Source organism: Lytechinus variegatus, chromosome 1 (genome assembly GCF_018143015.1).
Source record: "Lytechinus variegatus isolate NC3 chromosome 1, Lvar_3.0, whole genome shotgun sequence".
Taxonomy (NCBI): domain Eukaryota; kingdom Metazoa; phylum Echinodermata; class Echinoidea; order Temnopleuroida; family Toxopneustidae; genus Lytechinus; species Lytechinus variegatus.
The window spans coordinates 78056650-78079568 of record NC_054740.1 but is presented as its reverse complement, the minus strand read 5'-3'; the positions used below and the strand labels follow the sequence as shown (position 1 = coordinate 78079568).

Here is a 22919-nt window from a genome sequence, read left to right as displayed (position 1 = left end):
AGTACTACATCATACATTTTTTTACCAAGCCATGAATATTCTTGAATCACACATTCACAATACAGAGACACACGATAATTGCAATCTTTCTGCTTAAATACACTTGGAACACGCATTAAGTGGTTCAAAAAATCTTTTTTTCTAAATACAAATGAGTTATAAAATAACGATTTCTATACATAGCAAATAAATGCAGATCTTACAATTGTACAATTTAATGCAGATAAACTAAGCATGAGCAATTTCAAAAATAAAAAGTAATATAATTCATATCATTTCAATTCTTCATTTGTTCCTTCACTTGATTCTGGAGGCTTATGAATAATTTGTTGCACTGCTGATTAACAATTTAAATGTGATGCAAGGTTATAAATAAGGCCATAGTCAATTATGCTTGTACTCAAAATCTCATCAATCCAATCAGATTCCATAACTTCCCGGTTTCAGATGAATCAATTGTTAGCAGATAAATTAATCTATCCAAGATTAAAGGTCAAGTCCACCTCAGAAAAATGTTGATTTGAATCAATAGAGAAAAATTAGACAAGCATAATGCTGAAAATTTCATCAAAATTGGTTGTAAAATAAGAAAGTAATGACATTTTAAAGTTTCACTTATTTTTCACAATTTAGTCACATGCAAATGAGAAAATAGAATACAAAAGGAATAGTGAGTTAGTGATGTCATCAGTTTCCTTATTTACATACCGACCGGGATTATGTGCAATTAAGTGGAATTGAAAAATGTCATAACGTTCTTTTTTTTATATCTGATTTTGATGAAATTTTCAGTGTTATGCTCTTAAGATTTTTCTCTTTTTACTCGTATTCAAATCAACATTTTGTTGGGATGGTTGTATTCAAGATTCTGACAATATTGAAATCCAAGGTCAAACTGTTATAAATAAAATGATCTTTGGAAGCAGGATTGATATAAGCATGTCATAATTCTTGAATTTTTTTGTCCACATCTATTGGTGTCTCTTGTTCACTGAGTTGCCATTCAATGCACACCTTTCATTGCTGAGAGTGCAAGTAATCACCATTCAAGCCAATCATACCCACTTTCTAGCAACTATTCATTCATTTTCTTTCATATTTACAAAGTATTATTTTTCATCATAAATTATACAGAATCATTCATCATAAATGAATAAGTAAATATGTAATAATTTTTTTCACTGAAGAGGCATAATTCCCTAACAGCTAAAGCTTTTAAAGCTATCACAAGCACTTTTCAGGGAGAAGCATACATGTGGCAGTCTCAATTAACAAGAGATATCATAGACACAATTGAGTTGGGACAAGAAAATATATTAAAGCATTTGAATTAGTATGGGATATCATTAATAAATATTCATGAAATATCAATTTCAAGACAAGTGGATATATTGTAATGCATTAAAAGTCATAATCATATGCAGATTTTATCTTTTTAAAGACGATAAAACATACATGTACCTTACACTAAGATAACATAAATAATTCAATCTATAGTTTAAGAAATTTTGCAAGATATTTCATCTGGAGGTATGACACAATGAAGGGGTCACTTTGCCTTGAATCTGATATCCCTAAGTTTGACGATATCGGTACTTAGGATTCCCTTGATCTTTTCATAGGCTACCTCTCTGTCATCATTGACTACAACGAAGGTTGCGTTTGCGGATGTCTCTTCATCGACTATAAATAAAAACAAAGACAAAAACAAGGATTAAATGTGTTAAGAGCATCTATCTGGGCCACTTTAATAAAAAAAAAAGTCAGTTATTTTCATTTTTGTTATAAGCTACTAAAATCCATATATCTGTTTGGATAAGAGCAAATTTGTAAGTGAAAATCAGTTTCATGAAACAGTCCCCAGACTTCAAGATTTCTTTGACTATTTTACTTATCATTATTTATTTTTTTTATTATAACATATTTAATCAGGTACAAAAGATCAGTATAAAACTGTTTTTCATCAATGACCTGATGAAAACATAAAGAATAACATAAATCATCACATCATACATGAAAATATAGTCAAAATCTAAATCAAAGATAACAATACTTAGTAACATAAATAAACAAATACTGTTACTTAAATGGTAATATTAAACTAAAATATTTTTAATTATTAAAAAGAACAGTAACTAATTTTAATACTACTAATTGTATTATTTATTCGCTAATAAAAACAATGAACAATGAAATAAATCTGGCACAATAGAAAATCGAGTGAAAAAAAAAAAAAAAAAAAAAAAAATGGCAATCAGTTATAAATGTATGTCTAACTATAAGATATCAAAGGGTTAGGATCATTACAAATAAAAGCAATGTAACATCAATATTAAATAGGAATAGGGGAATTGTATGTTACAACAAATGAAATATAAGTAAGGGTTATTATGGACAAAATCATTGGATATTGAGAGATAAATCAATAAATCAATATCATGACATATCTTAGAAGGATATATATAATGACCATCCAGTTTTCTATGAGGCAGATCTGTGGTTTTATATAATCCTATGTTTAATACTAACAAATCAATTCGGTGATTTTCCTCTTAGGATGTATCTTATCATCCTATATTATTTTTAGCCGCTATACAATTTTTTTGCAAATGTTGACCTCTTTCTAGAAAGAAATGATCGATCTTCAATAAATCAAATACCCCCCCCCCCCCCCCCTCCACGGCAATTGTACATTTTGTTAAACAAGAATATTACCATTATTAATATAGAAAAGATATGTCACCAAACTTCCCACACCAGACAATCAAGCACCCACACTTTTACACATCACAACAATTAATCCATTCGCTCAATTTCAGTAGATCTATACTTTTTCTGACACAAGTTGTAATGTTAGTTTCCATAACCCCATAATACAAAAAAAATCACTAACACAAACACAAACACAAGGTATTTTTGTGTAAAAAATGAATATTGTCATTCTTTTCCTCTTCTCATTTATACCTAGTACACAGGAAAACAGTTTTAAGCAAGGGGGCGGTAGAACATGGTTTGCAACTACCCATGCCATTATACACTTTGAGGATGAAGCGCACCCCCCCCCCCATGTATTTTTTTTCTCAATATAAGCAGAGGAAAGTTAGTTATCAACTCAAATGAAAGCTGTTTAGTGAACACAAAAACACAAGCCATGATGAAGAAAGAGGTGGGTTTGTATCAATTTACCTACAGGTCCCCGAAACAGTGACACAATCAATACATGTATTTCAAATTGACTCAATCTTTTCCGGTCATTGTATTCCATAGACTGAATGTTGTGTGTAATAATCAATTGTATCTTTCATGTTAAAGGGACCTGGTAGGAAACCCAATCTTTGCTCTACCTTTTCTCTGTAGTAAAGGGACCAAAAGTAAGAGTTGTGGTTGGGTTTTGATAATGTGAGGATTAGAATAAGGGTTAAGTGTAGGGTTTAATGTTAGGCTAAATATAAGGTGTCCTTTTATGTGCAGATGACCAGATGATCCATGATGCAATTTTTGTCAAAGCAATAGTCTTGAAAAAGAGGTTTGTGCGCTACTGATGTTATCTCAAACATGAAGATTAAACACAACAATCAGCAACTTTTTAGTAGTTACCTGTAACTCCACCAATTCACCAGTTATTTTAGATATTTCAAATAATATACTAATACAAATCTAGATGTAAAATGTATTTGTTAATAACATTGACTGTTTATCTCTGATAACCATGAAAAATTAAAACAAGAATGCACAGTTTGAATTAGTTACCTTAACCCAGTCAAATAAACCATTCATGATATGCCATTGACAATTAAGTTAACAAAGGTTAATGCTATTGAATATTTGAAAGACGTTTCAAAATTCAAAATAAACATATCAAATTTTTTATCCTGCCTTGAGTCTGTTTATCTCATCTTGTAAGATTAGACTAAGTTGAGAGTATGCTTTTTCAAATAAATCATTCACGATGAAATATATACTCCCTTCAGTAGGCTCTTGCTTGTCAACTGTAAGCATGTAAGACAAACCAAATAACATAATCATGTCAAAATAAACCAGATCTGTGTATTAAAGCAAAAGCCTAAAAATATCAATAATGGCATTTTAAATTGTCTTTTTTATATAAAAATAGACAACTGAATGACTGAAAAGGTCGATCAAGACTGCAGTAATCCACTAGAACCTGTTTCTTTTATTTTTCAGATATACCCAATACAGTCAATTTCCATTTGGTTCAATTCAAAAGGAAATTTGGAATGAATATGTGAGAAATAGCTCCTTACAATAGAATTTTGTTCTGACAGACCCACTGCATTTCTAATTGAAAATAATCAAATAACACCCCTTGTGGCTTTATGTTATGATTGGAACACCCCCCCCCCACCACACAAAAAATATTTTAATGCAACAGAAATAATAACTCATCTAAAAAGTAAGCTTGTATTTTTTTCATTTGGACACACTAATTTCAACTAAGTCTAATACTCTCTACTGCGTTCTTGCATTTATTTTAAAGTTTAGATACAAAATGCACCTACATGTAATGTATCCATTATTACTTCTTAATTACCCCTGCAGATTTTAATCACTGAAAAAAAACCTTTCTTGATATAGGAATATGGTGAAGATTGAAATGCTTAAAAATGCATCATAAATATGTACGGCTTCACACAGTACAGTGAATAAAAAGAGCAAAAGAATGTCCATGCATAAAATAGATGAATGCACCATGGTATACACACACTGAGGAATGAAAGCAAAGTGCATATTAAATTTAAAAAACCTTCAGATGATGAAAGTGTAAATGTGATATAAGTATTACAGCTGCAATGTGACACATGCATATATATAAATGCATCAAGGTAAATCCCTTTCATTGTTAATACAGCAATATCAAATTCTGACATTTGTAAGGAACACCCATACCTTATCTCTTTGAGTGAATTATCAGTACACATTAAAACATAGCAAGTTGTATATAATTGTGTTAATGTGCACCTTTAGCAGGTTTAACCAGCTGAACTACAAAGAGACCACATTCTGTGGTTTGGTAAAAAAATATCTTGAAATTTAAAATATCACAAAAATACATTTACAAAATAGTTTTTAAAATGCACATACTGTGCCAATTTTACTGTATTCATACATCTTGATCAGAGTTAGAGAATGCTTGAAGGAGAATTATTTCTAGAATCATTAAATTGGCAATGCAACATCTTTATTTATTTATTAAATACAATTTTCTTTATAGAAAATGAATGATCAAAGTCTTTTAAAAATTCACCATTTCCTTTTACTGCCAGAAAATGCATTTTAGTTCCTAAACTTCTGCCATAGAAGACCCAATGCATAAATATATAAATAGAAATAATAGAACTTCCGTTTCTATTAAAAGAAAAACTTACTGTACTCCAATTCCTTTATTGCAGTAGCTAATCTCTTTTGAATGGCTTCTTCAGAATCTGTTTTTCTGCCTCTAAGTCTCTCCTCCTAAAATTAAGAAAGAAAGAAATAATACTTAAAATTAAATGATATATTTACAAGAGAGTTTACACCCTGAGCAAGAGGACGGGCAAGTGAAATTTTGAAAACTTGCATTCTTTATCCTAACAAAGTGTTAGTTACATGCATCTCACAAATGCCCCAGAATGGGTAAAATGTGCTTGTGATCCTCAGGGGATCCTATCTCAAAAACAAAATACTTTAGACACACAAATGCACGCGCATAATATACTGTAATTAAACGCTCAACCATCTTCATTCACTTTGCTATTATAAAGAGAGACTATGATTTCTGAACAATCAAGCCCTAAACACAACATTTTACATGTATTTAATAGTGAAAAGTTAACATCAATTCATAAGTTATGAATGATATCGATTGCAACTTATCATTTAACTCAAACAAGCATGATTTTTAATCTGGTATTTCACTGATTCATACATCATTCAATTTATTCTTTCACTAATTTAATTCATCCATTCATTTATTCTTTCATTCCATTTATTAATCCATTCATTAACTCCATCAATCCTCTATCAATCCATCCATTATTCTATTGATCAATAAAACGTCCACCCATCCATCCATTCATCAAATCATCCATCCAAGTGTCCATCCATTCCTTCATCAATTCACTCATGTTTGTTAATCAATATGAAGGATCTCAGCCCCATTGCATAAAAGTTACTATTATGGTAACTTTGCCATCTAATGGAATCTACTATGGTAATGATGCGCAGCAGCCAATAAAAACCAAGGATTTCAGGGAAGTTACCATAGTAACTGTTATGCAATAGGGCCCTGCTTACCAAGACCTCAATGCTTGGTGGCTTGACAAAGATGTAGATTGGTTTTAGGTCCGTTTTCTTGATACTTTTCACCCCTTGGACATCAATATCTAGAATGCAGATCCTTTTGGTTGCCAGCACATCCTGAACTGCCCTTTTACTATGAAAGAAACAAAACAGCAGATAAGCTTGAATGTGTTGTAATAACAAGTGGAATGCCTCAATCTTGCATTACGTGAATCAACATAGCAACAATGCTAACTTTGAAAACAACAACTATTCACACACACAAAACACCATTCATATGATAATAAAATACAAAATGTATGTTCATTGAGCCTAAATGACCTTTGACCTTGATCATCAAGACTTGTGCAAGACGATCAGTGAATTGATTACCTTTCTGTCCATTTTTTCATGAAATAGATCCATAAACTTTCAAAAGTTGTGGTGGCAATTCAACAAATACTCCGAGCATGATGAAAATAATATTTTAAAAGGAATATATGAATAATCATCAAATCACAAATGTCTATGTCAGTGAATTTGAAAACCACCTTCAAGGTTTATCTAAAATGACCTTACTGCTCAAAGTGCTCATGCACAGTTTAAAACTGTGAACAGGCTTATTGAGCTCAACTTCAAAACAAGATGTATATATTATTGGTATAAACAGAAAAAGAATAGTCTGTAAAATAGTTTGTTATAAATATTATGTTGGACTGTAATAGCTCAGTCACATTTCCCCAACGGCGGCCGTTCGGTGAGTCAAAAACAGCCGTTTTCAAAGTAGCTGGTACAAAAACTGTTAAATGGAGGTTTTCGACTCGTCTATAAAAGATATGTGAATGAGATATAAAGTATGAATGTTTAATCTCCACATCTAATCAACCATTTTTTTTTTCAATTTCGTATAAAACACATTTGGTACATCCTGCATAAATGCTTTTTGCACTATTTAAGTCCATGAATGACAATGGTCATAGTCAGACTGAATACAAATATGTAAATACTTTGAGTCCGCAAACAGCAGATTAGGGACACAAAGAAAATTCCACTGTAACTCACTAATGCTTGGACTATTCTTTGTTTTGTACTTAAAAAAAAAAAACCTTGGCCCATCTATAAGGTCTGATGTCAAGTAAAGATCTGAGAAAAAACTACTAGAATGAAGTGTTCCGCATTTAAAATTTGACTTGAGGTGGTTTAAACACATATTTAGAAATGTTCAAGGTGATTGATATCAGCATGTATCACTATCAACCATTTAATTGCAAGAGCATTCTATACTTAGTACCCAATCGCTATGGAAGAGAAAGTAATCTCATTTAGAGGCACTATTGCAAGTTGCTATGGAAACAGATATTGCATTGCCCATGAGACACCTTCAGATGGAGAAATCAAATTACATTTTCAGAGTCAAACTTTGTGCGATACATTAGATACTGGTTCAGGGACGTGTATTAATGGAATGTGGTGTTATTTGATACAAAGTTAACAATGGACTGTGTGAATTGCACTGGAAAGTAAGAAAAAAACATTTCCATTTTTCCCCAATGCTGTTTACTGTATGTGATATATCCAGAGAATAAGTTCACTTCCAGACATTCATATGAAACCATTCCTAAATCAAAATGGAAATATCAAAAAAATATTCTTCATGATAAAAATTGCAAACGTAATTCAGATCAACTTTATCAATAGAAAAATCTTTACTGATCATTAAAATACTTTCAGTATTGAAACAATTAGGTCTATAGGCTACAGCAAATCCATTTTTAATCACTTTGAAGTAAAATTTTATTCATGCCATGCCATATTAAACTCAAAATGAAGTTCTTTGGAAATTTCATAAACTACAATGTGAAAGTACATGCTCACCTTGTACCATACATATTGCCTGAAAACTGTGCATGCTCTAGAAATTCTCCATTTGAAATGGCCAATTCCATCTTCTCTCGAGTTGTATAATGATAATCTGAAATATTTATAAAATGAATATAAACAAATTATGCAAAGCGATTCTGTGGTTTCATTTCAATAAAGGAGGACTTCTGATACAAAATAAGAATGATTTTAAGTCCAGCATTGAACAAAATAAGCTTGCAAGTAAACTGTACATACATGTACAAGAAACCTACTGCGAAAAAATAAGATCGATGAACTTCAAGGATACATGATAATCAATCCACATAGAGTTTTGAAAAGGGGCATTCTAAGACTAAATTATTTTTAAGAAAAATGGACTTAATTGTGTCACACCTGAATATGAAAAGCTCACATTTCTTCACTTCAGAATACTTCATAATTCAATTTCTTCAGAATGATTCAATAGATTCACCCTGGTTCATGCTTTAAGCTTCATTCTTGTGATTTTCACATAATAATATCAAAATTAGATTATTCAAGGTGGCTTCAACTGAATAAACAAAGTATAATACGCCTCCACTCCCAGCTACACAACATTGTAGCAGAATCGATTACAATAGAAAACTGACCTTGAGCTTAATCACAGGCATGCATTGAACTATGACTATGAATAATAAGGTATGCCTTAATACACACATTGGGGTGACTTTATCTTTAATACTTCCTTATTCCTGGTATGATTTTTAAAGTGTTTTTTTTTAATAAGCCTGTGGTGAACTACATACAAAATGTTGTAATAGATCAATCTTTAATGTGTGTCTCTTTATACACCTTCTCTTCAATAAGTGTATTTTTATAAAGCTTTTCATCGACAACAAAATCAAACAAAAAGAAGGTCTTGTGGGATGATTCTCAATCCTGTTCCCATCAGCTACAGATACTAAACAATTCTTGTTGCCAACAAGCATGTTGTTATAAAGTACATTTATTTTGTATAAATAGGGTGTGTAAGGGTTGTGATTCAGTCCCAGTGTTAAAATACCTTAGAAAATTTAAGGTATCTCATTTAGCCCAGGATCATGTTCACATAGTCATTCAGTCATGTGCAACTTCATGAAACAGACTCTATTCATGTACATGTAGTTCTGATATCGGATCTGTATACAGACATATACTTCCTCATTTTCTGATTTTTCTCCCTCACCACCATCAAGGTATTTAAGATAAAGGTCAAAACTCATGACCATCATATCAAAATGAAAAAAATAAAATTCTGCCACATACATTCTGTTCAGCATGCCTTCATCTACTGCACTGTACTGTATGTAAAGTTCTACTACTACATGTACACTACATTAAAAAAAACAATTCTAGAAAAATGTTTGACTCACGAACTCCATCCTGTTCCCCAGGTCTTGGATTCCTCGTCGTATCTAAACCAAAACATACAACAAAATGTACACATCAAAGTAACATTATTGCCAATGACAAATTCATCTGTGACAACAATTTTTATTTGATTCAAACTTTCTTTGCTTGTCTGAATTAGTATATAGGGTGTTTTGTATGGTTATGTTTTATATTAATTAGTTCTTTTGGTACTTGTGTGTGTGGATTTTTTCTTATTTTACATTTACTGTACTATGTCGGACAATTTATCCAATAACTGCATATATCAGAGAGGAATTCTCAAGTCTAAAGTAAGGAATGGCAGCTTGCAATGGACATACAACTGCACAAGGTACATATTATTTTCACAAACTGAATCAATTGCATATATTTGTAATCTGGGGTAGTGAGGTACATTTAGGTGGCATACTATGAAGGAATTTGAGACAAAGTAATTCACATTAAATTGAAATTCTCAATAACAGGCATTTAAATTGACCTTCAATTGTTTACTCTCATTCATTCTCTTATTTGCCAACTCCTTGCACAGACCAGGTCACAGACCTGATTTGAAAAGATTGCCAAAACAACCTTCTTACCCTTCCGTCGCATTGTCAATGAGAGGATCTACATGTATGTACATTGCATTATCAATCTCAATATTCAAATGCTTATAATTCATTCACTCTTCCTTGAACTTTCATTTGATAAGTGTTGCATGAATTCAAATGATTTTAAGGATTTCATTCTCCTATAATGAATCATCAAAATGGTGCTGGAAATTTGACTCAATTTCACCAATATGCATTGAACATGTAAATTATATAGGTTGCAAAAAAGGTAAGACTTGAATGTTTTGGTTGTTTCGGACTACATAATGCGAGGGCATTTGAAGTGCAATCTCTTGCAATGAACCATTTTTCTGTGAAAAATTCCCCAAATTATTGAGGAAATAACTTAAAAGCTCACAATAGAAGACTTTAAAAGTAATATTTCATTTTTCCAACTAGTGGAACATCACTTTCAATAACAAATCCTTCATTACTTACGACTGACAGAGAACCCAAATGTATCTTTGTGTTCATCCATCAGCTGTTTAATCAATGTGCTTTTACCAGACCCTGAAGGTCCACAGAAAACACACGGTCTTGGAATGTATTCAGCCATTATAGTCAGACCTGAAAAAAAATAAAAGGAGAGTGAGAAAGTTAATGAAAAACATGATTTAGTATTAAGTATCCCAAACTTTCAAGTTTCCAACTTTTCATAGGTTTGCTATGCCAGGAGTCCATTACCATTACCAACACAAGTGATTGTTATGCATGCACATCGAATAGACTTCTCACATTTTTCCTGATACACTTTTTATTTGTGAAAATTGCTGGGAATTGGTCATTTATTGTTTGAGGTCACAGGAACATGATAAATACTTTTTTTATTCATTAGTGTGAGAACATAATATAGGGTATTGGTCTAGATGTAGCTGAAATTGAGGCAGAACAACAGGCTCAACTTTTTTTTCTGAGGCAGAGCTTCCATGGATGTTAATCAAGTAGAACCACAACATGACCATCAAGTTGGGTATGTACATGTATGCGTTTTTTCAGATGAAAGTTGTAGTATACGGTGTTTACTTCAAGAATCCGATGGGTGCTACCTGGGCACCCTTGGGTATTTTTCACATTTTAATTATGACTTATCTCTTATCTAGTGTACAGAATAGTGAGAATTCACATGTTTGGTATCAAATTAAAGCTTATGAAAAACGGAATGTCCATTAATAAAGGTTATAAAATATTAAACACATGAATGCAAAGGTCACCTTTAGGTCATTTACACTAATGAAAGGTCAAATGACATGTAATCAGTACTTTGAAAAAGTGTAACATTTTTTTATCAAATCAATCCATGTGATTCCAAATAATCTACACAAATTAACATTTTACACCATGTCCTGTTATATCCTCTCTCAACTGTCCTCTGTCCCATTCCTCTTTGACCAGATGCTCATTGGATTACCCTTTTCTCGACCGCATGTCTCTGCCTTAGCTGTCCACTTTGTTTCACGATTGAAGTATGAATTATGAAATATATGATTTGACTCAATACATTTTCTATTTTTCATTTACAGAAAAAAATTACATTCACAAATCTCCAATTTGATGGAAAAAAATATATTACAAACATGCGTAATACTCAGGTAGCATAAGTAATCTTCTTCAACAAATTGGCTAAGTCTGATTTTTCACTTTTATGTGATTGGTGACATCATAAGTAACAACTTCCAACTTGGTGACAAATTTCTAATGGTCATCTTGACTATGTGAGGGGTCAAAATGGGGTCAATTTTCGAAATTGCCCCAATTGTGTCGAGTCATACATCAAATTGTTTGTCCTGTTATACTGAACAAAAAAGTGTGCACAACCTTATACTCTTGACCTCCTGTTAAAAAGTTACGACCGGAAATATCAAAAGGTCAACAAACTTTTGTTAAATTACACTGAAAGTGTTAAGAAAGCTACTTTTTTCTCTTTTTTTATATGTGTGTAGTTTTTTTAATTTCGATTTTGATAAGTTCATCTTCAGAAGTCCTTATTCAGAAGATATAAATGGTCAAGCCAAGGTCAGGGAAAGGTCAAAAGGTCAACAATCTATCATTGGTAGCCAAAATACATAACAAGTGGAATGCCTCTGGCCGTCTCACCTGCATCACGCGGTTCAATATAGCAGCAGTGCTGACTATGAATACTACTCTAACTCGCACAAGATGTTCAGTGATACATGGTTACTCTTATGTCCAAGTTTAATGAACTAGACCACTTTTTATGAACTAGACCAATAAACTTACAGAGATATGATGGTTATTCAACAAAAAACCCCAACATGGCCAAAGTTCATTGACCTTACATGACCTTTGACCTTGATCATGCGACCTGAAACTCGCACAGGATGTTCAGTGATACTTGATTACTCTTATGTACAAGTTTCATGAATCAGATCCATAAGCATTCAAAGTTATGATGGTAATTCAACAGATACACCCAATTCGGCCAAAGTTCATTGACCTTTGACCTTGGTCATGTGACCTGAAATGAGCACAGGATGTTCAGTGATACTTGATTACTCTAATGTCCAAGTTCAATGAACTAGACCAATAAACTTTCAAAGTTATGATGGTAATTCAACAGATACCCCCGATTCGGCCAAAGTTCATTGACCCTAAATGACCTTTGACCTTAATCATGAGACCTGAAACTTGCACAAAATGTTCAGTGATGCTTGATTACTATTATGTCCAAGTTTCATGAATCAGATCCATAAACTTTCAAAGTTATGATGGGAATTCAACAGATATCCCCAATTCGGCCAAAGTTCATTGACCCTAAATGACCTTTGACCTTGGTCATGTGACGTGAAACTCATGCAGGATGTTCAGTGATACTTGATTAACCTTATGTCCAAGTTTCATGAACAAGGTCCATATATTTTCTAAGTTATGATGACATTTCAAAAACTTAACCTCAGGTTAAGATTTCGATGTTGATTCCTCCAACATGGTCTAAGTTCATTGACCCTAAATGACCTTTGACCTTGGTCATGTGACATGAAACTCTAATAGGATGTTCAGTAATACTTGATTAACCTTATGGCCAAGTTTTATGAACTAGGTCCATATACTTTCTAAGTTATGACATCATTTCAAAAACTTAACCTCAGGTTAAGATTTGATGTTGACGCCGCCGCCGCCGCCGTTGTCAGAAAAGCGGCGCCTATAGTCTCACTTTGCTTCGCAGGTGAGACAAAAACGGTTAGAATCTTAGAAGTTGGTTCTTTATTTTGAAAAGTCTCTAAAAAAAGGGGTGAAATGTACTCACTTATACAATAGATAAACAGAGAGAGACGTCGAATACATTCAGTGTGGTATCATAGTATTGCAGGAATACCTTGAAACGACTTGACAAACCCTAATGCCCATAAATCATCTTCATGATGTTATAAATGCAACCAGCTTTTTCCGAGTTTCTTGATTTAGGAATTTAATTCAAGTCCAATTCATTTTCAATATACCAGTCTTTGGTATGTAAAGAAACATGTCATCTATTTGATTTGTACAGAATATTTTAATCAACAGAGATTATTGTAATGTATTGGGGTATATGACTTTGTGTAATACTATGTTAACAGAGTAAATGCATCGATAGATCAGTGCTCCCAGCTCCTAAGAAAGATGCCTAACATCTTATTTGGATTAACTTATGAATACGATAATGAGGTCAGGATTGAGGATGATAAGTTGGGCTCCAATTGCTCCTTAATGAATTCTAATGTGTGACAGTTATATTATTTCTGACAAAGAGGCAACATCGTGCAAGCATGCTCATTGTAGTCAGTCATGGGTGTCCATCATGCTGATGTGATAATTATATTCTGACCATTACTTGATCTCTGGAGCCAAGAAGGAATTCACAATTCTGATGTGCTGCCATTAACACGGCTTGTACTATTTTATCAAGTGTTATTTTTTCCAGAGTATACAACGAGAAACTAAACTTAATACCAGTTCTCACGATAGTGATGTGCAAAGATGCAGATTTTGTTTTTGTTCTTTTGTCGTTCTTGTTTTGTTCCTACTTGCTGAACTTAAAGTAAACCACGGCCATACCGCAGCGGGGGGGGGGGGGGGCAGCTGCCCCAGAAATTGTGAAGACTTGCATTTTTACTGAAAAATAAATATGATTGACCAAAAGTATGCATGAAATCCTTAAATTTCACTTTACAAAATGAAAAAGGGCACCAATGATAACCTCAAAACAGCACATGCACCAGAAATGTGTAGTCCTTCTTGGCTCCAAAGATCGAGTAATGGTCAGAATATATCACATCGGCATAATGGACACCCATGACTACAATGAGCATGCCTGCACGATGTTGCCTCTTTGACAGAAATAATATAATCGTCACACATTAGAACTAATTGAGGAGCAATTGGAACCCAAATATCATCCTCAATCCTAACCTCATTATCTTATTTGCAAATTAATCCAAATGAAATGTTAGGCATCTTTCTTAGGAGCTGGGACCACTGTTCAATTGATGTATATTACACATACACCCCAATACATTTCAATAATCTCTGTTGATTAAAATATTCTGTACAAAGCAAATGGATGAAATGTTTCTTTACATATCAAAGACTGGTAAATTGAAAATGAAGTGGACTTAAATTGAATTCCTAAATCAAGAAACTCGGAAAAAGCTGGTTGCACTTATAACATCATGAAGATGATTTAAGGGCATTAGGGTTCGTCAATTCGTTTCAAGGTATTCCTGCAATACTATGACACCACACTGAATGTTTTCGACGTCTATCTCTGTTTATCTATTTTATAAGTGAGCACATTTTACACCTTTTTATCTAATGGAGAATGTTTTCTTAGAGGCTTTTCAAAATAAAGAACCAACTTCTAAGATTCTAACCGTTTTTATGTATTTTGGCTACCAATGAAAGTTTGTTGACCTTTCCCTGACCATTTATATCTTCTGGATAAGGACTTCTGAAGATGAACTTATCAAAATCGAAATTTAAAAAGTACACACATATAAAAAAAAGGAACTTTCTTAACACCTTCACTGCTTCAGTGTAATTTGCCATTTAACGAAAGTTTGTTGACCTTTTGATATTTCCGGTCATAACTTTTTAATGGGAGGTCAAAAGTATTTTGTTGTGTACATTTTCTTGTTCAGTATAACAAGACAAACAATTTGATGTATGACTCGACAGAATTGGGGCAATTTCAAAAATTAACCCCTATGGACCCCATTTTGATCCCTAGCATGGTCAAAGTGACCATTACAAATTTGTCACCATGTTTAAAGTTGTTCCTTATGATGTCACCAATCAAATAAAAGTGAAAAATCAGACTTAGCCAATTTTTCAAAGTAGCCGGTAAATCATGACATACATGTATGCTGCCTGACTATAACATGAAAAGTATTCTGGATGTCTGGTATCTTCAACCAAATAGTTTGATATCATGTTCATGTATATGCTTGGATAATCAGGGGGTATTCATTGCTTGTCAAAGTAAATTTTACTTTGAGTAAAAGTAAGTCATGACTACCATTAATGAATACAGATGATCTGTATTCATTAATGGTAGTCATCATGACTTACTTTTACTCAAAATATCTTTAATGAAATCATAATCCTACAAGAACTGCACAGTAGAATCCACTGCAAAACACATTTTCAATAATCAACATGAGAACACTCATATATGTACATGTATCAAATTCAAAGGTCGAGGGTTTGCAATGAAATTTCATTATTAGATTAAATGTGTGTGCCCTAATATGATTCATTTGATAAACTTACTGATTGTAAATCCTTCTTTTCTTAAGCATGGAAACTTTCAGGATATAATGTTTGTCTGTGGCTTTCTCATATCCAATCAGTCACTGATTAGTGCTCAAAGGGCTATTTTAATATAATTGAAAAGGTTACTGATACAGCTGGGTGTAAGATGCTTAATTTGACTACACTTCTGGAAATGCTCATGCCTGGGAGGCGAAAAGTAAATGGAAGTACTACGACCCATATCTCTCTTCCCGATATAACTGATCGGGGGAGTGCAGGTGGACCACTACACTGGGGTTTCCCCCTACTTTGGAACGAACAGTGCAGTGGGTTCTTAATGGGCAAAGTTTATGACCTAAACTGCAACATTGGATAAGTTGTAACATTGCGATGAATGGGGATTTCCAGTGCTCCCTTTTCTACTTTCCAGCCTGGCTCTTTTGTGCATTTCAGGGACTAAATCACCCCCAGCCCCTGCGTAATTTTTTTTCCTTGTGACTCCTCTCCAAGGGGCCTCCATTTAAGGTCCTAACCAGGGGATGGACTTGTTTTTCTGCTGTAACATCGCCTACATCTATCAAACAGGGGAGGAGCACATTTACACACAACGCAGACATCAGTCACCCACCCAGGGTGGACTCAAACTCAGAATCATTTTACATTCCAGTATTAAGGAATCACATTACTCACCCTTTAATTAATTCACCCTTTAATCCCATGACAAAAGCCAAAATGGCTGATGGCAGGTAACTATGAGGGTAGACCGATAAATAGGTCTATTCCTGTCAGGGATATGCTCCACTGAGACTTTGTCTGGCTCCGCAGCATCCCCTCCATCAACAGACTGATGACGGCCATTGGTCTCGTAATGGTGGAGCTATCAACTGCCTATTAACTACAGCATCAATGGAAAAGAGGTTGCTTTTGCACCCTCCTTGATCACTCCTAAATTTTGCTTTTTGACTGGGTAAAAGGGAAGAAATAATAAAGATAAATTTATATTAAATACATTCAGGTTACCACCTTTCTGAAAAATAGACCGGAAAATAGCGAATTTTGATGACAAACAGATCAGGATCAGCCAGGTTCTTCTTTGATCGCCTTCAGTGCACCTACAACTGAGCGTACAAATATGCCAGCCAATCCGTTAGCGCGTCAGTATGCTCAGCTGTAACATTAGCTGACCGCAATCGAAGAAATACCTGGCTGATCCTGATCTGTTTGCATTCGAAATTCGCTATTTTCCAACATATTTTCAGAAAGGTGGTAAGCTGATTGTATGCGATATAAATTTATCTTTATTAATTATCTCTTCCTTTTTTCCCCCGTCAAAAGCAAAATTTAGGTGTAATCGAGGAGGGTGCAAAAGCACACCCTTTCTCCATAGACGCTGTAGTTAAGCGGCGGTCGTTTGCTCCACCATTAAGAGCCCAATGGCCGCCATCCGTCTGTGTAGGAGGACAAACGAAATATCAGAAAATGTTTTTGCTTTGCCTGGTTGAAATGGTTACATTACTCTGTTGAAACCAAACTCGAGTCAAGACTCAAGACAGTCAAAGTCAAACTTAGACAGGAATAACCATGGTTTCTGGGGATTTATTTAACAAATTCTGACATTTTACTATCATCCCCATTCACCGACGGTAGTGTGTTAGTGCGAGCCTGCATGTATAATCAGGACCAACAATTCAGGGGACTAGGCTTTGTCTAGATTTTTTTTTTTTTTAATTCTAAATGACATTATGTTATCTTGAACGAAGGACGACTATTTTTGTTAGACTCTAATCTTTCTTTTGATTCTATACATATTGCAAGAAAATATTGGAAATATACGTTTACCGATTCCTTATTTGTTGAATTTTTCTGCTGGAGAGGAAAAAAGGCAGCCGTGTGTTGCTGCCCTCTACATTCAACGGGTTGTGCTTTCATCAAGGCTTTTTTATTAGAATTTTTGATATCCTGGCCAATCAATGTGATAACGTCATCCAAGATGGCAACTCACGTTGACAAATGAAAGGATCAAAGATGACTACATTTTGATCATCATTTGATAGGAATTAGCAGTAACTGCGGTCTAAGGTACGATATTTTTTTATTTTATATATTTTTTTCATAAATTTGATGTAATTTCTTTTTTATGTGACATTTTATGCACAAAAAAACGATCCAAAAATCTGGTTTTCGCCGAATGTTACATCTAACGCACCCAAGGGTTCATTACCATCCTGCCTTTGGGGAAACTACAGGTAGGACTATTGTACACAGCACACAATTTTAAAAAATCATTAAAATATCACTTTTGTGACCAAAAATACTAATTTCCGTACAGTTTTAATTTATTTTTCATTAGTAACTTGGGGGTGATTTTTGTATTCACCAGAGCACTCGAAAACTTAAAGTTTGGGCATATTTTTGTGCATGCCCTCTATTGGTGGAAAGTAATATGGCAAGACAATTGTAGATTTTCAATCTCTATTTTTAATTAAGAAAAAATAATTTAAAGAATCAAATTTACTTAAGAGCCAATTTATATGATGAATAGCTGTAATGGAACCTGACAGTGTCAAAAAATCAAGCATTTGTCCCAAAGAAAAAGAGAAAATAAGCCAAATATTGCCAACCTTATTTCACTACACAAGAAGGAGTAACAGAGAACAAGGTTATATCATAACCTTGTTCATAGAATGAGTGGATCTAACGTTACTGCTAATGCGTTGTCTGTACGTACAGGCCAACAACTCTTCAGTCTACATATTGGTGAGTGGAGCCAACGCAGTTCAGCGGAACAAACAAAATACACAGACTGAATCTTTGTCTAACGTTAGGCCTAAGACTATAGTGAGACCACTGCATATCGACCACATCTTTTGAAACCGACCACCTTGCGCACATTAAAATTATTGCGTATTACAAACAATACGCGCGGGAGAGTAGGCGCAGTGTCCATAGGAACGGTAAGAATCAATTTTACGAGAGAAAAAGAAGGGAGAGAAAAAGAAGGGGGAAAAGGTAAAAATTTAGTAGAATTGATCAAAATTGTTTTGACTAGACCTGAACCCACCCCGTTTCCGATAGGAAACAGCTTTAGAACAAATATCCGTCGTCAATCATCGAATCATGTGCCGGAGCTCGCAGTGGAAGTAGTGAGACGATCATTTAGCATGTTGACATTATATAAATGATTTGGAAGAGTCAAAATATTTCGCCACCGCGACAAGAATCGGCCATAAACTTAGTGTATCGCGGGTGGTGGGTTACAAAAGGGTGCAAATGAGCTCAATTTTCTGCAGAAATGAGACGAAAACTAGGTCAATCTGATAAATATTTTCGCAGATATGATGCTTAGAAAATTAGGTGGTCGATAAGGGGTTGTTCCAACCATACAACTTACATTTACAACTTAATACAAGTCAAACTAAGACTAAGTTAAAGTAGAAATATATTGAAAATCGTAAAAATGGAGAATCATATATCACAATAAAGGAGAAAATAAGGAGAACACGATGGTGTACATCATTTATCATGGAGACCGATGAAACTCAGTTGATAGTTTAAAGTTCTCTCTCTGGATTTTTTATGACGTCACTGTCTGTACGAGAGGCGTGATTGGCTCTCCCACGTGAAGCTCCACTTGCATGCAAAACCTGTAGCAAGGGTACATTTTCTCGTCATACTTCGATCCCGAAATGAAAGAAAACCCAGAATTTTATCTAGATTTGGATTTTCAAATTGATGATTTTGAGATGAAGAGAATGATGATGAAGTGAACAACACAGTGACGTAGTTGGAGGTAAATTGGGGGAATTACGCCGATGATGATGATGAAAATACAACTTGCAACACGATCACAAGTGAAGTCATGTACATGCCGATTCGCTACCAATTCATGCTGCTGGAAGTGCTAGCTACACCGTGCGGGCCAAATTGAATTCATGCTGAACATGAATAAACACATCCAGACAGAGTCTATCATAAGAAGGAAAATAATGATATAACTGTACTTACAAACAAGTGAATAATCCGAACCTGAAGGCTAATCAACTCAACGAATAGTAGCAGACGATATGGCATATATGCACTGACGATAAACTTCATGTGGCTGGGATAGATTGTCACTCGTTCTGTTAGATGTAACTTTTATCTCATTAATTTGACAAAATTACGAAACTCTGGGAATTATTTATCTATATAAAAATATAGTAACATCTCTTATCATTTTTTGAATTACGATAAAACCTGTTTTGAAGGAAAACGTTGAGGTAAATTAAAATTAGATGTAAAAGATCATCCCCATCATTATGTGATCGTAAACAAACCATCACAACAACACATGCCGTATTGTTTGCTCGCCTTGGCTGAGACTGAGAGAATAGATCTATGCACGTGTTGCACAGCTCTCAATCAGCAAGGCGAGCAAGGAAGGAATACGTGCATGTTTGAGATGGTTTGTTTGCAATGACATACAAGCTACGCATGTTGGGGGATGATCTTTCACATGTAATTTTAGTGTACCTCAACGTTTTCCTTCAAAACAAGTTTTATCGTAATACAAAAAATAATAAGAGATGTTACTATATCTTTATATATATAAATAATTCCCCGAGTTTCGTAATTTTGTCAAAATAATGAGTTACAAATTACATCTAACAGAACGAGTGACAATCTATCCCAGTCACATGAAGTTTATCGTCGGTGCATATCGTCTGCTGCTATTCGTTGAGTTGATTTGCCTTCAGGTTCGGATTATTCACTTGTTTGTAAGTACAGTTATATCATTATTTTCCTTCTTATGATAGACTCTGTCTGGATGTGGTTATTCATTTTCATGGATTTAATTTGGCCCGCGCGGTGTAGCTAGCACTTGTAGCAGCAGCTGCATGAGTTGGTAGCGAATCGGCATGTACATGACTTGTGATCGTCAGGCAAGTTGAATTTTCATCATCATCATCATCGGCATAGTTCCCCCAATTTACCTTCAACTACGTCGCTGTGTTGTTCACCTCATCATCATTCTCTTCATCTTTAAAATCATCAATTTGAAAATCCAAATCTAGATAAAATTCTGGGTTTTCTTTCAATCCTTAATAGAAGTATTCAGTGGCAGTGTGGAAAAAACGTACCCACGCAACAGGTTTTGCATGCAAGTGGAGCTTCACGTGGGAGAGCCAATCACGCCTCTCGTACAGACAGTGACGTCATCAAATTCCAGTCAATTCAGAGACCGATGCGAGGCATATTTCGGAGGGGCATGTTAGCGTTCTTTTAATCAGCGATTTTCACCTTTTTGTATTACTTTCGGTATTTTTGAATGACCCACTGATGATCCCCACATCATTATCTTTCCATTGATATATAATAAGACCACATAACTTTTATTTCATTAATTCAAAGTTTGACAATATATAATATCAAACAGATTTTCATTAAACAATTGAAAGTGTGCTATTCGATATACATATTTTGTCAAATCAATCATAAAAATGGGCTGAGCAGGTCTCGGTTTTCATACGTGTCACAGACATCCAAGCCCATCGACCGGAACGGAAATTGATTAGCCACGTTGCCAGGACTTCTCCGATAGAGAGAGATCAACATTCGGTCACTATCATGCGGATAGCATTGAATCATGTCATCATTGAAAAATCAACTTATTATGCACATCATTCGTCATTCAAATTAACTCACCTCTCCGTAGCATTTATCCAGAAAGACCTCCCAATTTCTCAGTGACAAAATGCCGTCTTTTCTGGTTGATGGTGATATAAACAATTGTGTAACCTCGCCAGCCTAGCTCGAAACAGAAAATACACTTGACTCACCACTCTCCAGTTGTAGTCAGTCATGTCACGCAACGAGTCACGTCGAGTCACGATAAAGAATTGGAAAAAAAGAAGCGCGTTTAGCTAGCTAGCTGGCCGTGCGTACAGCTCTTACACTTCCTCACATAAACTCTGCCCAACTCAGTGATTTTAATACTAGTTTTTTTAATCACCATCATCATCATCATCCCCATGCGCACGAACACTATCATTTCCGTTGGCCACCACATCATTTTATTCATCAAAACATCGGCATTATCACTCTCATCATCATAATCACCTTAGTCTAACCCAATTCTTCACTATCAATTTCACCAACACCATCATCACTTTCTTCACCACAACCAAGATACAAGTTTCTTTTATTGGTCAGTGTACGAATACAAAGAAATTTGGTTTCCAATGGCTTCAACCATTACCATATCCTTCACTGTCCTTCGCTACATAACCATCCGCCGGATAACCATCACCTCGAGCATATTCTGCATATACCGTACGATTAGGGGATGATATGGCAGCATACATAATCATCCACATGCATTGTGGATTTTAGGGGTATTAAAGTAATTGCAGACAGTATTTAATAATTTACATGTATCTTGATTGTTCATGTGAATCATTTCAGTATTGTTACAATGTATAGTACTCATCCATGTACTCATTGTTAAAGCCATTGGAAAGCAAATTTCTTAGTATGCGTACATTGACCAATAAAAAATTGTGAATCTTAATCACCATCATGATTGTTACCATCACTATCAATCAATCACTGTATTCAACATGACATCACTATTATTCTCATATTATCATTACCATCAAAGCATCAATGTGCTGTGGTTCAGCCCTAAATTCAATATCCAGCGCAGTACGATTTCAGATTCCTCATTGCAGTACATCATGAACAGTAGAGCCAAGACAGAGTTCCCTTTCAGCCTCACAGCCTTAGATCACAATAAGGCATTTTATACAAATGTACTTTCAGCAACATTTAACCAAAGAGTTGCATGTTCCCAAATTTTAAACCCAAGGTTAGTTCTCAAGCCCCTTCTCTGCAACTCTATTGCAGCCCGTACACATCAAGTGCCCCCTCCCCCTTGTGGCACGATGTAGGACTTGCTGTAGCAAACCTAGGCCTATGCAGAGTCATTTGGATGCCCATAGATAAAAAGCTTTGATTTCAGACACAGAGGAAAACACAATAAACAAAGAT

At 34.5% G+C, this 22919-nt stretch overlaps 1 protein-coding gene across 2 annotated transcripts; it reads right to left on the bottom strand.

Annotated features, from left to right (window-relative positions):
- Positions 1–987: 987 nt before the first annotated feature.
- LOC121424000 (guanylate kinase-like) lies at positions 988–21739 on the bottom strand. 2 transcript variants are annotated; one of them, XM_041619564.1, is made up of 8 exons: positions 21576–21739; positions 10581–10709; positions 9534–9575; positions 8155–8251; positions 6295–6433; positions 5388–5472; positions 3877–3989; positions 988–1683 (listed from the first exon to the last, which is right to left on the bottom strand). In XM_041619564.1, the coding sequence occupies exons 1-8, from the start codon at positions 21586–21588 to the stop codon at positions 1645–1647; spliced, it is 657 nt and encodes a 218-aa protein (XP_041475498.1). In that variant the 5' UTR covers positions 21589–21739; the 3' UTR covers positions 988–1644. The 2 variants fall into 2 exon arrangements, with proteins under 2 accessions (XP_041475498.1, XP_041475507.1); XM_041619573.1 differs by lacking the exon at positions 3877–3989.
- Positions 21740–22919: the final 1180 nt, after the last annotated feature.

Bases quoted from the DNA above. Each gene is read 5' to 3' on its own strand.
- LOC121424000 (XM_041619564.1), bottom strand. The intron at 3,990-5,387 runs GTAAGTTTTTCT...ACATGCTTACAG, and splicing joins AATAAAGGAATTGGAGTACA to TTGACAAGCAAGAGCCTACT. The intron at 1,684-3,876 runs GCAGGATAAAAA...TTTTATTTATAG, and splicing joins ATGAGATAAACAGACTCAAG to TCGATGAAGAGACATCCGCA.